This window comes from Eriocheir sinensis, chromosome 38 (assembly GCF_024679095.1).
Source record: "Eriocheir sinensis breed Jianghai 21 chromosome 38, ASM2467909v1, whole genome shotgun sequence".
NCBI classification, from domain to species: Eukaryota; Metazoa; Arthropoda; class Malacostraca; order Decapoda; family Varunidae; genus Eriocheir; species Eriocheir sinensis.
In genome coordinates this window covers 4,839,189-4,854,711 of record NC_066546.1, presented here as the reverse complement: position 1 = coordinate 4,854,711, position 15,523 = coordinate 4,839,189, and the positions used below count along the sequence as shown (strand labels likewise).

The 15,523-nt window shown below is 47.1% G+C and overlaps 1 protein-coding gene across 3 annotated transcripts in view; it reads right to left on the bottom strand.

The window, feature by feature from the left end:
• Positions 1 to 280: 280 nt before the first annotated feature.
• The window catches only part of LOC127008556 (macrophage mannose receptor 1-like), a gene marked incomplete at its 3' end in the record, with an annotated part of 61,749 nt that continues 46,506 nt past the window's right edge, over positions 281 to 15,523 (bottom strand). For all 3 annotated transcript variants that reach the window (XM_050880731.1, XM_050880730.1, XM_050880732.1), the window contains 15 exon segments: positions 281 to 346; positions 897 to 1,058; positions 1,331 to 1,455; positions 2,500 to 2,626; positions 2,738 to 2,909; positions 3,294 to 3,428; positions 3,679 to 3,791; positions 6,197 to 6,287; positions 6,949 to 7,091; positions 7,547 to 7,669; positions 9,695 to 9,865; positions 10,159 to 10,288; positions 12,003 to 12,223; positions 13,519 to 13,686; positions 14,407 to 14,483. In XM_050880731.1, coding sequence (XP_050736688.1) covers positions 281 to 346; positions 897 to 1,058; positions 1,331 to 1,455; positions 2,500 to 2,626; positions 2,738 to 2,909; positions 3,294 to 3,428; positions 3,679 to 3,791; positions 6,197 to 6,287; positions 6,949 to 7,091; positions 7,547 to 7,669; positions 9,695 to 9,865; positions 10,159 to 10,288; positions 12,003 to 12,223; positions 13,519 to 13,686; positions 14,407 to 14,483 — 2,024 coding nt within the window.

Below are 15,523 nucleotides of genomic sequence, written 5' to 3'. Positions count from 1 at the left end.
ATGCCCCTCCGAGTTGTTTGTAAAGAGAAAAGGGAAAGTGGAGGAGGAGGAGGAGGAGGAGGTGGTGGTGATTGATGTGGTATAGGTAGTAGAGGCAGAAGCAAAGAAAAATGGAATGTGTGTGAACGTGTTTTCTTTTTAGATGATGGAGTGTTTTTTGTGTATTATTTCCGGTTAACTGAATTATATTATTTTTGAATTACTTACGATGCAGTTTAGTGGATTTGTCTTATGAGTATGTGTAGGTGGGAGGTTAGTTTTTTTTATCGCGTCAACTTACTTCCACCGCCGATTGGCTTGACTGTTGTTGTCGGCACCACGGGAGTTGTAGGTTTGTCTTCCTGGACTGAAAGTAATAAAGGAAAACAGAGAATGAATGCACAGGATTGACGAGGAAAACTGTGATGTGAGGGCGTGATACGACTGACTTGTGAACAAAATATTGATGCTCTCTCTCTCTCTCTCTCTCTCTCTCTCTCTCTCTCTCTCTCTCTCTCTCTCTCTCTCTCTCTCTCTCTCTCTCTCTCTCAGATTGCACAAAATTCTTCTTCACTAATGCTGTCGTTCGAGATTGGAAGAGATTACCACCATCAGTGGTGCAGTGTAGCTCGATTGCATCGTTTAAGAATAATCTTGACCGCTATCTCCTTCATCTCAATGTTCACTAGGTCAGTTTCAACGCCATGGTGGCCGCATAACAACTGTCACTTAGGTTTAGGACAGACCACCTAGTTTGGGCCTTAGGGCCTGTGTGGTCTGGTTATCTATGTAATTCCATGTAATGTAATTCTCTCTCTCTCTCTCTCTCTCTCTCTCTCTCTCTCTCTCTCTCTCTCTCTCTCTCTCTCTCTCTCTCTCTCTCTCTCTCTCTCTCTCTCTCTCTCTCTCTCTCTTACTCTTCTTGGTCTTGCACAGGTAGTAGCGTTTGGCGTCGCATTCGGCGTCGTTCCACTTGCCGGTGTGAGGGACGACCTCCGTGCACTGCTCCCCCCCGCTGTTGGGTTCCCCGGTCTGCCAGTTGATGTAGTTCAGGCTCGTTCCGTCGCTCCAACCCTCACCTGTGTTGGAGAGACCTCTGCCTTTATGGCAACATCGGCTCCTTACACGACTCACAAGGCCCATCACCACACTTTCCAGCCTATCAACACCACAAGACCGTGAAGTGTAATTATGATCCAAAATTTAGCTGACTTTGCAGTGTCTCAGACCATGGTGTATACTGATGAAATCCCCGCAGGCCCTCCAGCCTTCAATAATGCGACAAGGTCCTCTTTGAAACCACCAGTGTCTCCGTGATCATCAAATAATATCTGTAACTTCTAAAACCTACCGCCGCCAGCCACCTCCACCAGGCCGATCCAGACTGGCTCGTTGTATACCTCCATGCGCTGCTTGAGCAGCCACATCTCCTGCTGCGAATGTATGGAGGCCAGGTTTGATATCTCCTGCAGACATCTGGAATGGAGGAAGCAAATGTGATTACGGCGCAAAGAAGAGGCAAAAACAGGTTTCCCTCCAAAGGGGAGGTGGTCAGCGTGCGGGCGTGGTTTTCTGGAGAACCCACGTTCAAGTCCCGGCAGCCGCAGCAACAAGCTGACAATTTTCAGTCATTGCCGAGTGGCCTAAAACTGCTCACACGCTATCCTGATGACTCAGACTCGAGCGAAATTCTCTCAAGAGGATCAAGTGGAGTTCCGGAGGGCAGCATAAGTATTGTACCATAAGATTGTGACGACTTAATTTCAACCCACCGTTACATAAGCCAAGCAAGATGGCACCATTATAAAACACTTGCCTGCGCCACTAACGGGCTGGGGCCGACCACCGGGCTCCATCAAGAAAAAAAAGAAAAGAAAAAAAAAAGAATTGGAGTAAATGGGGAAAGTACAATAGTGGAAGAAAAGGGAAATATTAGTGTATGAGACAGGAGTAAATATGACAAGGAAAGAGAAGTGAGGCAAAGAAAAGTCCGCAGTGACAGTGGTGGGCGTGGCGTGGCAGGGGAAAGTGAAACAGGCTATATGTGAGGCAACGGAGACAGGTAAGCGGGAGGAGGCGGGGCATGACGTGCAGGGAAGGTGAAGTAGGGACAAAAAGAAACAAGGGAAGGGGAAGAAGAATGAGGGAATAGAAAAAGACAGCTAGGGGTGAGAGTGCGTGAGACAGAGAAAGCAAGACAATAGTAAATAAAATGACAGAACAGACACGCAAAGTAAAACTGGCAGCAGGCAAAAGACCGAGAAAATAAAGACAGTAAGGAAAAGACAGTCTAGACAGAAGGGGGGGTGGAAAAAAAAGTTACAGTTGATACAATGAGTAGAAAAGACAGCAAGTTAAAAAAACCCATAGATACAAAGACTGACGGAAAAACTAAAGACACAAAACAAATGAGAGGGAAAAGACAAGGCAAAAGAGACAGTGCATAAAACTGAAGACAGCCGGGAAGAATAAAGGAGACAGAAAGCACAAAGACAGCCAGGGGTGCAGTGGGCGACTCACATCCTGTTGGCGTCGCTCCAGGTCGTGGTGTCGTTGGAGAAGAGGTAACAGTAGCCGCCGTTGAGGTCCGTCCAGCGGTCGTCGGGACAGTAGCCGGTGACGGGCGGGTCGGGGGTGGGCACCGTCGCTGTCGATCACCCCAAAATGTTACTCTTAGTTACAGTCATTCTAGTCATGGTTATAGGATGCTTAACACATTCATGAACCCACGACAACCCCTCGACACACTGCTACCCACCGTTCGTGTATTTACAGATGAACGTGTACGCGTCGTCACAGGCCTTGGTGTACCAGGCACCGTCGGTCACGTCCAAGGCGACGCAATTCGACAGGCTGGTGTTGGGTTCGTGACGGCCCCAGTTGGTGAAGGTCGTCGGCCAGCCGTCTGACCACGTGAAGGTCTCCAAGTCCTACGGGGAACGCGGTGACTGTCAGCCTGTGTGACTGGCTATGTATACGGATGCCTAAACACAATCTACTTCATATAAAGTTGATGATGAGAAGTAACAAAGACTTTCCGACGGCCACTGCTTGGTGCAAGTTGGGGCGGCAGTGGCTGAGTGGTCAACGTGCGGGAGAATCCGGGTCCAAGTCTCGTCCGCTGCCACAAGGTGACAATTTTCAGAAATCGCCGAGTGGCCTAAAACTACCCACATGCTGTCCTGATGACCACCCATCAACCCAGACTCTAGCATATGATAATTTTGAAGCCGGCCAAGATCCACCTGTAATAATCCCTAATGTACCTCCCGAAACCACCTGGCTCAGAATACCAATGGTCAGTGTGTGCTCACATCCTTGTTGGTGAAGCCCGTCCATACGGCGGCGAAGGCGTTCTGCTGCGCCGCCGCCCAAACGAAGCTGTCCTCGGAGATGGTCACGATGGACACGAGGTGGGCGCCCTCCCCGGCACAGGTCCCCTCGGCCTCCTGCACGAGGAAGGGAGGAGTAAAAGGCTTGAGTCTTCTTACAGTCTGAGAGGTTACTGCTACGCACGAGAGTGGAAGAATAAATGTTGAAATAGCCTCAGCGTTTGACAGGTGAGGCAAAAGAGTGAAAACTAAAATGTTTCAGCTATCCAATAGCCTGACAAGCTTTCCCACCCCTCCATCCTTCCTCATCACAAAGTTTATCCCTTTATACGTGTCCTTCACTGACACAGAACACCTGCAGCCTCACCTCCCACTTTTGCGGGGTGTCGACGGCCCTGTAGCACGCCCCGTTGTATTGCGTGTAGGCGGAGTGCGGCTCCGGGCAGTTGTTGAGGGTGTGGTGGTCAGGCAGGCTGGGGTCTAGAGGGGTGGGGGGGGGGGGGTACAGGTGAGTACTTAGAACAAAGCTGGGGAATGATAGCAATGAAAGGGAGTGGCAGTGTACAAAGTGAAAAGGAAGGCTGGCGTCTAGAAGGAGGAGGTGGTGGGTACTAAGTGGGTAGCTGGGGAATAACAGGGTACAAAGGACAGGGAAAGGCAGGCTGGGATATACGGGGAGGACAGGTTGGTACTAATAGGTAGCTGAGCGATGGTAGAAATCAAAGGGAATGGCAGGGTACAAAGGGAAGGGAATGCAATGAAATAATACAATTATATTGGTGAGGAGAAAATAATCGCAAAGAAAGGGCACCGAAAAGGAAACAAAAATACAATGGGTGAAGAGGACGTGAAAGGTATTTAATTGCCATACAGGTGGTTTATTTGTGCCTTGGGTAACGGTTATTCAGCGCACAGGTGGTTATTGATAAGTGCTTGTTTTGGAGACAGGTGGGAAACTATAACAGTAGACAGGTGATCAAGAGGTGATTAAGAAGTGGGGCGGATGATTAATAAGTGGATAAGTGGTTAAGTAGAGCCAGACGATTAATTGGAAAGGGATGATAATGACGATGATGATGGCTGGATAGTTAATCAGTGGAAAAATGGTTAATTAGTAAATAGGTGTTAAATCAGGTGATTAAGTACTGCACATGCTGTCAATTAGTGAATAGGTGGCTGATTATTGGTCACGTCATTACTAGACAGGTGATTAAGCAGTGGACAGGGGGTTCATTAGTGGACAGGTAATTAGGTTGTGCTCAGGTGGCTGATTACTGATAGTGTTAATTAGTGAACAGGTGAATAGTTTGAACACAAAGAGTAAATCAATAAACAGGTGGTTGAAACGGAAGAGAGAAGATAGAGAAAAGAAGGAAAGCTAAAGAAAAAGAGAAAAGAAAAAATAGGAAGAGGAGAGGAGACCAGAAACCAAAGGGAACAAAATGACAAAGGAGCGAGAAAGAAGAGATTGGAGGGGAAACTTGAAGGAAGGAAGAGATATGAAGACACCAGAAGGTAAGGTGAAGAGGAAAAGGAGAGAAGGAAAGCCAAGAAACCAAAGGGAATAAAAAGACAAAATAACAAAAAAGAAGATTAGAAGGAACGTTTGAAGGAAAGAAAAGGGGCATGAAGGTATTAGAAGGAACGTTTGAAGGAAAAACAAGGGGCATGAAGGTATTGGAAGGAACGTTTGAAGGAAAGAAAAGGGTATGAAGGTATTGGAAGGAACGTTTGAAGGAAAGAAGAGGGTATGAAGGTATTGGAAGGAACGTTTGAAGGAAAGAAAAGGGGCATGAAGGTATTGGAAGGAACGTTTGAAGGAAAGAAACGGGCATGAAGGTATTGGAAGGAACGTTTGAAGGAAAGAAAAGGGCATGAAGGTATTGGAAGGAACGTTTGAAGGAGAGAAAAGGGCATGAAGGTATTAGAAGGAACGTTTGAAGGAAAGAAAAGGGCATGAAGGTATTGGAAGGAACGTTTGAAGGAGAGAAAAGGGCATGAAGGTATTAGAAGGAACGTTTGAAGGAAAGAAAAGTGCATGAAGGTATTGGAAGGAACGTTTGAAGGAAAGAAAAGGGCATGAAGGTATTGGAAGGAACGTTTGAAGGAAAGAAAAGGGCATGAAGGTATTGGAAGGAACGTTTGAAGGAAAGAAAAGGGCATGAAGGTATTGGAAGGAACGTTTGAAGGAAAGAAAAGGGCATGAAGGTATTGGAAGGAACGTTTGAAGGAAAGAAAAGGGTATGAAGGTATTGGAAGGAACGTTTGAAGGAAAGAAAAGGGCATGAAGGTATTGGAAGGAACGTTTGAAGGAAAGAAAAGGGCATGAAGGTATTGGAAGGAACGTTTGAAGGAAAGAAAAGGGCATGAAGGTATTGGAAGGAACGTTTGAAGGAAAGAAAAGGGCATGAAGGTATTGGAAGGAACGTTTGAAGGAAAGAAAAGGGCATGAAGGTATTGGAAGGAACGTTTGAAGGAAAGAAAAGGGCATGAAGGTATTGGAAGGAACGTTTGAAGGAAAGAAAAGGGGCATGAAGGTATTGGAAGGAACGTTTGAAGGAAAGAAAAGGGCATGAAGGTATTGGAAGGAACGTTTGAAGGAAAGAAAAGGGCATGAAGGTATTGGAAGGAACGTTTGAAGGAAAGAAAAGGGCATGAAGGTATTGGAAGGAACGTTTGAAGGAAAGAAAAGGGCATGAAGGTATTGGAAGGAACGTTTGAAGGAAAGAAAAGGGCATGAAGGTATTGGAAGGAACGTTTGAAGGAAAGAAAAGGGCATGAACGTATTGGAGGGAACGTTTGAAGGAATGAAAAGGGGCATGAAGGTAAGGCAAAGGAAGCGAAGAGAAAGGAGGGCCAGAGGAGGCAGCCAGGGCGTCACCCACCTTGAGTCATCATACAAATGGCGCCAAACTCGTCGGAGCAGCTGATGTCGTTCCACCTGCCCGTCTCGGAGCTCACCTCGACGCACTCCTCCTGAGGCACACAGACAGACATGATGGTAAGGATTCATCGCCGCCTCTTCATCACTATAACTACAACTATAGTTTAACTATCACTATAACTCACTACCACCATGCTACTGTTGCCTGGCCACTCGAAGCAGAACACTCGTGATTTAAAGGAAACTTTGCTGCTCCTTTACCAAACCTCATCAGTATTCTCACACTTCAATCTAGAGGAGAGATTACATGATTCGCCGCCTTTCATAACATTCTCCATCATCCTAATTGTTTTACACTCCCTCCTCAAGGAGGCGGTAGCCGAGTGGTCGGCGTGAGGGTGTGGTCAGCCCGTGAACCTAGGTTCGAGTCCCACCAAAATAAAAATATTTTTTAAATCATCGCGGAGTGGCGGAAGATTAACCACATGCTGCCCGATCTTCAATCAACCCAAACTTTAGCGACTTGGTTGATGTGGAGCACCGAGGGGCAGCATGGGCCAAGCAAGAGTCATACATCACGGCAGCCACTAAAAATAAAATTCGCCTGCGCCACTAATGGGCTGGGGCCGTCCAGGAGACCCTTCAAAAGAGCCTACCGGCGCTGCAGGCAGCACAAACACACACACACACACACACACGCAAAAGAAAGAAGAAAAAAAACACCCGCGCCACCCCTGCGTCTTGTCTTCTCACCACGCCCTGGCCGCCGTTGGGTTCGTTGGGTCCCCAGTTGGTGTAACTGACCCTCGTCTGGTCCACCCACACGAAGCCAGACTCGTAGCGCATCCCGATCCACAAGTGTTGGTCCAGGGTCACCATCGCCGCCGTCAGGTACGCTGAAACGACACAGGCGTCAGCGTGGAGAGAGAGAGAGAGAGAGAGAGAGAGAGAGAGAGAGAGAGAGAGAGAGAGAGAGAGAGAGAGAGAGAGAGAGAGAGAGAGAGAGAGAGAGAGAGAGAGAGAGTTTCTACCTTATCCTCTCTCCACCAGGTTCCCTGTCTTCTACAATGTTTTATCTCGTCACTTTATTTTTTGTTGTTCATCTGCTATCACCTCTAAGCGTGATAAGGCTTGTCAAAACCCGTTTTGTTAACGTCACTACAATGCCTTCATCTTTTGTCTGTTCACGGATAACCGGTGCACGCCTTTATCTCCCCATAGTATACCCATCACTTTGGCCTCCATTTCTCTCTGAACACTTCATAGCTCTGACCGTCTCAGAAAACAACACCCATTTTCTTTGCCAGTCGAAGGAAGAAACAACCCCCGTTTTCTTTGGCTGTCTACACACCTTGCTCGCCGGCGGAGTGGATGCTGGCCAGGTCCAGCTGGTTGTCCTTGCTCAACTTCTGGCACACCTGTCTTGCCGTGGTGAAGTTCATCCGATCCATGATGAAGTACACACATTTGGTGCCTGCCCGGGACCATCAAGGGTTGCTTGGATTAGGTTCACAGATGAATTAAGTACAAAAATAGATTGGGAGTGTTGATTTTTTAGACATGGGAGGCAGCTCACGGACAAAAGCAAAATAAACAATAACAACAACAACAAAAGCCCGCTAGAAGCTGCTCCGAACAAAGCAGAATGGACGAGGGGCCAAAAAAAGTCCACTTTCTGGTGGAGAGGTGTCTGATACTCTCTTCGTGAATGAGTTCACGTCGTAGGCAGGAGGAAATACAAACTAAGGAAGGCTGTTCCAGAGTTTACTAGCGGAAGAGACGAAAGAATGAAGATGCTGGTTAACTCTTGCATAAGGGGTTTGGATAGAATAGGTTTGAGCAAGAATAGAGTCGTGTGTAGCAGGCAGCGGGAGGGGGGAGGCATGCAGTTAGCACGTTCACAAGAGCAGTCAGCATGAACATATCGATAGAAGATAGAAAGAGATGCAACATGTCGACGATATTTAAAGGTAGAAGACTGCTAGTAAGAGGAGGTGAGTTGATGAGACGAAGATCCTTTGATTCCACCCTGCCGAGCAGTGCTGTGTGTGTGGAGCCCCGCCCAGCACGATATGCATACTTCATATGAGGAAAGCATGTAAGGCACTAATGTATATAATATCTTGTACATATTAATGTAGGAATGTATGTGTCGAAACACGGCTCAGGATCATGCCACCGGATGTTTTATGAAAGGTAGCTGAGTGAGAGAGTGGCGTGACACTAGAATCTGCATCGTAGACACCGGAAGACTGAAACTTCCGGCGAACAGCGATGCAGATGCAACCAGCGGGCAGCACCAGAAGCATGCAGCAAGCAGAAGAGAGAACAGGGGCGAGGCATCGAGACAGGTGCGCCTCCGCTCTGGGTGCGGCTCGTTCAAGTGCGACTCCTCACATACTGTAACTAACTTTAAGAGTGTAAATATAGTTTAACAAAAAAACCCGCACACGTTTTATGTACCAGTGAGAGAGAGAAAAAAACTCAGAAGTGAATTAAGGCAATCCGCTCGGCCATATTTACATCACTCCTACTCACAACTTATGATAAGGCCTATTTTGTTATCTCACCAATTCAATCAACTTGTGAAGCAGGCAACGGTGACTCCGGTCCTGACAGTGAGGTAACAGTGTGAGCCTGAATACCATTAACAAACTTAACACGTATCAACATAAATATCCACCGAAAACTTATAACAAGCATCTGTGAGGGGGATAAGAATGGAAAAGGATGGACAGGTAGACCGAGAAGTAATGCAAGTGGAGGACAGGTGGATAGATCATTTGGTGCATGTTTCAGGAAAGAAGATCGATCATAGTGGAGTAGAAGATAAATGTGTACATCTGTTCTGGGATGAGCGAACAGATGAATACATGGAGTGATGAGTGTTTGGGGAAGGTACAAGTGGAGTGGTAGATACATTTGGTGCATGTTTGGGAGGAGAGCGAGTGAATAGATGAACTGATCAATCTGATGCCGCGGTGCAGTGGTTAGCGTCCCTGGCTACGTATCTGCGGGCCTGGATTCGAATCCTGGCCTGGGCAGTCGGCGGGCAGCCCACCCAGCTGTTCATCCTTCCTTTCGGGCTGGTCGATAAATGTGTATACCCGGGAAACCTGGGGAAGGTAAACTGTGGTGACCCACTGGTCCTGTGTCTGGTTAGGCTTCTCTCCCACCACAGACTCAAAGGAACACCGGGACGGAGATGAGCACCGCCGCCAAGCGCAGCTGTGGCGTATGCTCCCACGTTTACTTCTACGGCTATACAAGGGAGATACGTCAATAGATACACTTACAATAGCTAGAAAATCTAACCCCTTTTCCATACCTCTTATTTACCAGACGTGGCCAGTAGAATCTACGTACTTCACCATTACAGGAAATAGAACATCACAAACCATTTCTCTAAACAGAGGAATCACGGGCGGCAACAGGCGCTAAGTGAACCCTTTTCCCATCCCCCCAGGTCCCTCAGGTGCCCCGGAGCCCGGATAGTCACCTGTGTGTATCCAGCCTTCGGGGCAGTGACCGTCAGGGGCCTTGGTTGTCTGGGGCGGCGGATGGGTCACGCCTTGGGGCCGTTTGCAGATACGACCCGAGGTGTGGCCACAGTTCTGGTCGTTCCAGTAGCCGTAGTTGTTGGTGTACATGCAGATGCAGTCCTCCTGGTCTGTGGGAGAGAGAGAGAGAGAGAGAGAGAGAGAGAGAGAGGAGAGAGGAGAGAGAGAGAGAGAGAGAGAGAGAGAGAGAGAGAGAGAGAGAGAGAGAGAGAGAGAGAGAGAGAGAGAGAGAGAGAGAGAGAGAGAGAGAGAGAGAGAGAATCTTCATCCAATGTCTGTTAAAAAAGTAAAATAGGGAGAAAATGTGTAGGTTATTCTCTGTCTTCCTCTCTCCCTCGCTCCGTCCGTCCCTCACACTGATCCCTTCCACCCCCTCTGCACCAGCCTCGTCACCAGGCCTTACCATTCACGTTGTTCGGCTCGCCCAAGGCCCAGTTATCGTAGACGAAGGGTTCACCGTCCAGCCACTCATAGCCCGTGCCCAGCTTCGCCCGCCCTCCTGTCCACATCACCAACCCCGCCTGTTCGTAGATCTGGAAGTACATGGATTTGTGAAGGAGAGAGTGAAGGAGCTGACTGATACGTGCATGAGGAATGAAGGATAGAAAAACAAAACTAAGGAATCGGGGAGAGCAGGACGATGTTGCTTAAATGATGGAGGAAGAGAAGGAGGAAGGGAGGGTGAAAGGAATGAATGAATGCAGGAAGGAAGGAAGAAAAGAAGGACAGAGTACTGGCTGGAAAGAATGAGGGGGAGGGAACCAAAATCAAAGACAGAGACATGATGAAAGAAAAAAATAAGGGCAAGAGATACAGATGAAAATGAATAAACGAAACTAAAGAGATCGGAAAAAAGAGCGTAAGAAAGAATAGCGGAAAAAAATGAATAAATGAGTGTATGAATAATTGAGTGAATGTACAAACAAAACACAAACAGCTGTGCACGCTCCTCTGGCCGGGCACCGAAACAAAACACACAAACAGCTGGTGCACCGCTCTCTGCCTGGCACCGAAACAAAACACACAAACAGCTGGTGCACCGCTCTCTGCCTGGCACCGAAACAAAACACACAAACAGCTGGTGCACCGCCCTCTGCCTGGCACCGAAACAAAACACACAAACAGCTGGTGCACCGCACTCTGCCTGGCACCGAAACAAAAAACACCCACAGCTGGTGCACCACTCTGCCTGGCACCGAAACAAAACACAAACAGCTGGTGCACCGCCTCTGCCTGGCACCGAAACAAACACACAAACAGCTGGTGCACCGCCCTCTGCCTGGCACCGAAACAAAACACACAAACAGCTGGTGCACCGCCCTCTGCCTGGCACCGAAACAAAACACACAAACAGCTGGTGCACCGCTCTCTGCCTGGCACCGAAACAAAACACACAAACAGCTGGTGCACCGCCCTCTGCCTGGCACCGAAACAGAGAAGCCCCGCAAGTTTATATATTTCCACGGAAAAATAAATAATGAAAATAACAAAGTTCATATTTTCTTTTAAAACAAGATATTATATCATTATGAATGCAAAGATGCAATTACACAAACACTCGTTTACACTATAAATGATAGGTAATTTTTTAACAGAATAAGTAAAAAATGATAGACCAAATGACCAGCTCTGAGATAAAAAAAAAAAAAAAAAAATAAGCAAATGACAGACAAATTAATAAATAGATTCATAAAAAAATCACAAACATTTGCAATACAGAACAAAATGTGACGATCCCAGCTTTTAGTTCCCTTAAAACAACTACACCTCGAGGAAAAGTAAAGGCAAATACTAACAAACCAAACCAAACCTAAAAAAGAAAAAAAAAAAAGAAACACACAATACTCACATGTTACAATTTAAACTTAATCATATTAATTTTGTAATCTAATACCTATCCAAACTATGTGACTGTGTCAGGTAAAACTCCCCTACAAGCCCCTCCTCACCAGACTCAATCCAGTAGTTCTCGTTGGAAAGAGTGGACGCCAGTTCCCCTCCCCCACCTGTGCTCCTCATTTATTATACTTTAGCTTCGCCACATTCGTAAACTGACCGACTGTGTGTAGTATAGCTCCCCTACAACCGTCTCCTCACCATAGACTCAATCCAGTAGTTCTCGTTGGAAATAGTGGACTCCAGTTCCCCTCCCCACCTGGGCCCCTCATTTATCATACTTTAGCTTCGCCACATTCGTAAACTGACCGACTGTGTGTATTATAAACTCCCCTACAACCGTCTCCTCACCATAGACTCAATCCAGTAATTCTCGTCCTCGGTAAGAATGGACGCCAGCTCCCCTCCATCTTCCCGGCACAGCTTGTGAGCCCCATACCACGTCTGGCCCGGCTCGTCCACGGTGGAGATGAACTTGTAGCAGTGCCCGTTGTAGAGGTACCAGGTGTCGTCGTCCGAGCACTTGTGGATCGGTGGCTTGGTGGGCACGGTGGCGGTGGTCAGCATAGCGCCTGAGGGAGGGCGGATAAGCTGTGAGGGTTGTGTGGGATAAAGATTTGGACTTAGGAATGGTTGTAGGTTGTTTGATGGATGTGTGGATGTTGTGTGTGTGTGTGGGGGGAGAGAGAGAGAGAGAGAGAGAGAGAGAGAGAGAGAGAGAGAGAGAGAGAGAGAGAGAGAGAGAGAGAGAGAGAGAGAGAGAGAGAGAGAGAGAGAGAGAGAGAGAGAGAGAGAGAGAGAGAGAGAGAGAGAGAGAGAGAGAGAGAGAGAGAGAGAGAGAGAGAGAGAGAGAGAGAGAGAGAGAGAGAGAGAGAAGTGTGAAGGTTGAATGAGCTTTGGAGTTGTAAAGAGATGCTGAGTGGAGATCTAAGGGCTAAGAGAGAGGTAAGGAGAGAAAGGAAGAAAGAAAGAAAATGAGAAGAGGAAGAACTGAAAGAGAATTGAGAAGAGGAAAAAAAATAAAGTGAAATGAAAAGCACACTGAAAGAAGAAAATATAGAGGTAGGGATAAAAGAGAAAAGAAAATGGAGAAAAAGGCGAAAGAAATCAAAACAACACTTGAATATTCACACAAGAACGAAGACAATAATAATTAGAAAAAAGTTGCTTATCAAAATGCAATGACCCGCCGCATAGAAAGACTCGAAAAAGGCCTTCAAGAGACAGGAAACCCTTGGCTCGATGCTCCACCTCCCGTTTCAGAGGCCGGGGTTCGAGTAACGGGCGGAATGTTGGTGAAAGATTATTTACCCGAATAGATCAATCTCCCGCGTGTTTCGAGAAGTGGAAATACCCTTCACGACACTGGCGCCTCACGAGGAAAATGTACAAAAAAAAGAAAAAACAATAAGGCCAAAAACCAAAGAACTCGTAGCCGCTTTGTCGACTAGATCACATGGATCGCGCGTGTGTTGACTGGAAGGGTGGCGGTAAGGGGGAGGGAGTGCAGGGGTGACAGTTTTTTTTCCAGTAAAGGAAGCAGCTCAAGGGCAAAGACAAACAACACAAAAACAAGAAAAACCCCGCCAGCACTGCTCCTGTGTGGGGGAAGTTGTTAAAAATAATTAAGTAACACCGCTGCTCAGTTTGCCATGTGTAGAAAGACAAGGCTACAGACATTGGCATAAGTATCATAAACAAACTTCATTCTCTTGAGGTAAAGTATGCTGGTAATCTTTTCATTTTTCCAACATTTTTTCAAACACTAATCTGAATTGATTCACGAGTGGCAATCATCGCCCAAGAAGCTCACACACTCGCAAAGCTCACCGTCACTCTCCCCCACAAAGCTCGGCGTCACACTCACCGATGGGCGCCTCACAGATGAAGGGCAGGTGGGTGAGGCACACACTGTCGGACAGCTTGAGCGTCGTGGCGTCGGCCGATCCACAGGCCTCGCGTCCCTCGTGACTATTGGGCTGACCCTCCGCCCAGTTCAAGTAGTCTGAGGGCGAGCCGTCCGTCCACTCGTAGCCTTGAGGGAGAGGAAAGTGATTAGTGTCCATCTTTAGGGTCGAGTTCATGTTCACACCTCAGATTAGTTTTTAGGAGCACCTTACTTTTGTGGTGTATTAAGTGGTATGGGGCACGTCAAGGGGCAGACATACCTACCCGTCCGTCTTCACCTATCTTTCATGCGAGTCTGTTCACTTGTTGTCAATCTCCACCTGTCATGTATCTGAGTCTACTGCCATCTGACACACCACCTGATGACCTTTCCCAATTGTGACCTTTAGTGAGGGAAGACTCTGGTCAGGACCTGTTTGTTTTGAGAGAGAGAGAGAGAGAGAGAGAGAGAGAGAGAGAGAGAGAGAGAGAGAGAGAGAGAGAGAGAGAGAGAGAGAGAGAGAGAGAGAGAGAGAGAGAGAGAGAGAGAGAGAGAGAGAGAGAGAGAGAGAGAGAGAGAGAGAGAGAGAGAGAGAGCACTATTCCCCTCCACGAAGGACATTGTTTATATAATTATAGTAAAGGAAGCAGCTCAAGGGGAAAAAAGTAAGTGCTTCTTTCGTACAGAAGAAAGTTCGTATGTGAACGGAGCGTCAAGTTCTGTTAGGGGGGCGTGTTGGTAGTTGGTCCTCCTCTCCTGAAAGAGTTCAAGTAATGCAAAAAGCTAAAAACAAACAGTGCCAACACCTCAACCCTTCCGCCCGCCCCCGTGCCTGCCTCACCTGGACCACCTGCCTCATTTACTCACCTGTCTCCTGGGAGGTCATCATGAGGCCCACCCACACGTTGCCGTACTGGCTCGCCGCCTCCTCCATGCCCGGCAAGCTGCAACACCACCAGACCATTAGCAATTACGAGCATTAGCTCGTCAGACCATTAGGCCTTGGGCTTAGGGCATGAGACTATTAGCTTTTCACACACAGGCCCTCAGATTATTATCCTTTTAGATTATTAGCTCATCAGATCAGCCTGGCAGACCATTATGCCATTAGCTAATCAGCCTATTAGACCACTACCTAAAAAGACCTGTTGGTTCAATAGTCCAATACCATAATAAACCATTTATCCATTAAAGCATTGCCTTAAAAGGCCATTTTTCATTAGTTCATTATATCAGTGGGCCATTAGCTCATTAGCACATAACCATGGGCCTATTACTTCATCACTTTAACAGACCATTGCTTCAATATATCATAGCCTTAAAAGACCATTAGCATAATAGTTGATCTCAGTAACCATTGAAACCCTCACCTCGTAAGACCATTCAGCAGTTAGAGTTCAATAAAATCTACGGCCCATTAACCCACTTGGCCATCGGTTTACTACACCATCAGACCATTAGACTTTTAAATCATGGGGTCAATCCTTATTCAGACAATATGCCCATTGCATTATTATTCAAGCAATCTATTAGACCATTAACCTGATACACCATTGGACTGGAAGGCCATACAACCCTCTACATGTAAAACTCGAGGAACGTTTAGCCCCTGCAAAAATTCTGAGTGATGGCAGTTTATGTTGTTGTTGTTGTTGTTGTTAAAGATTTATCCCTAGTATCACTAGGGGAACGGGCACTTGTCCGAAGACGGCCCGATAAGAGGGAAAAGATCGCCCCACCCCCTGCACGAGGGAGCACGGGCCTTAGCCAAAGGCGACCCCGTAGCAGGGTGCCGACAGACCGACTCTATCGGCGATCGAAATCTAGCCGACCAAGATCTGTTGACGAGGACTGGCGTGTCTCTGACAGTTTATGTGCGTGGATAAAAAAAGAAAAAAATAGTTGGTTTACATAAAACAAACAGGTACGGCTGAATAATTGGAAACACGAAGAATCGATGTAAGAAGGAAAGAAAAAAACAGAT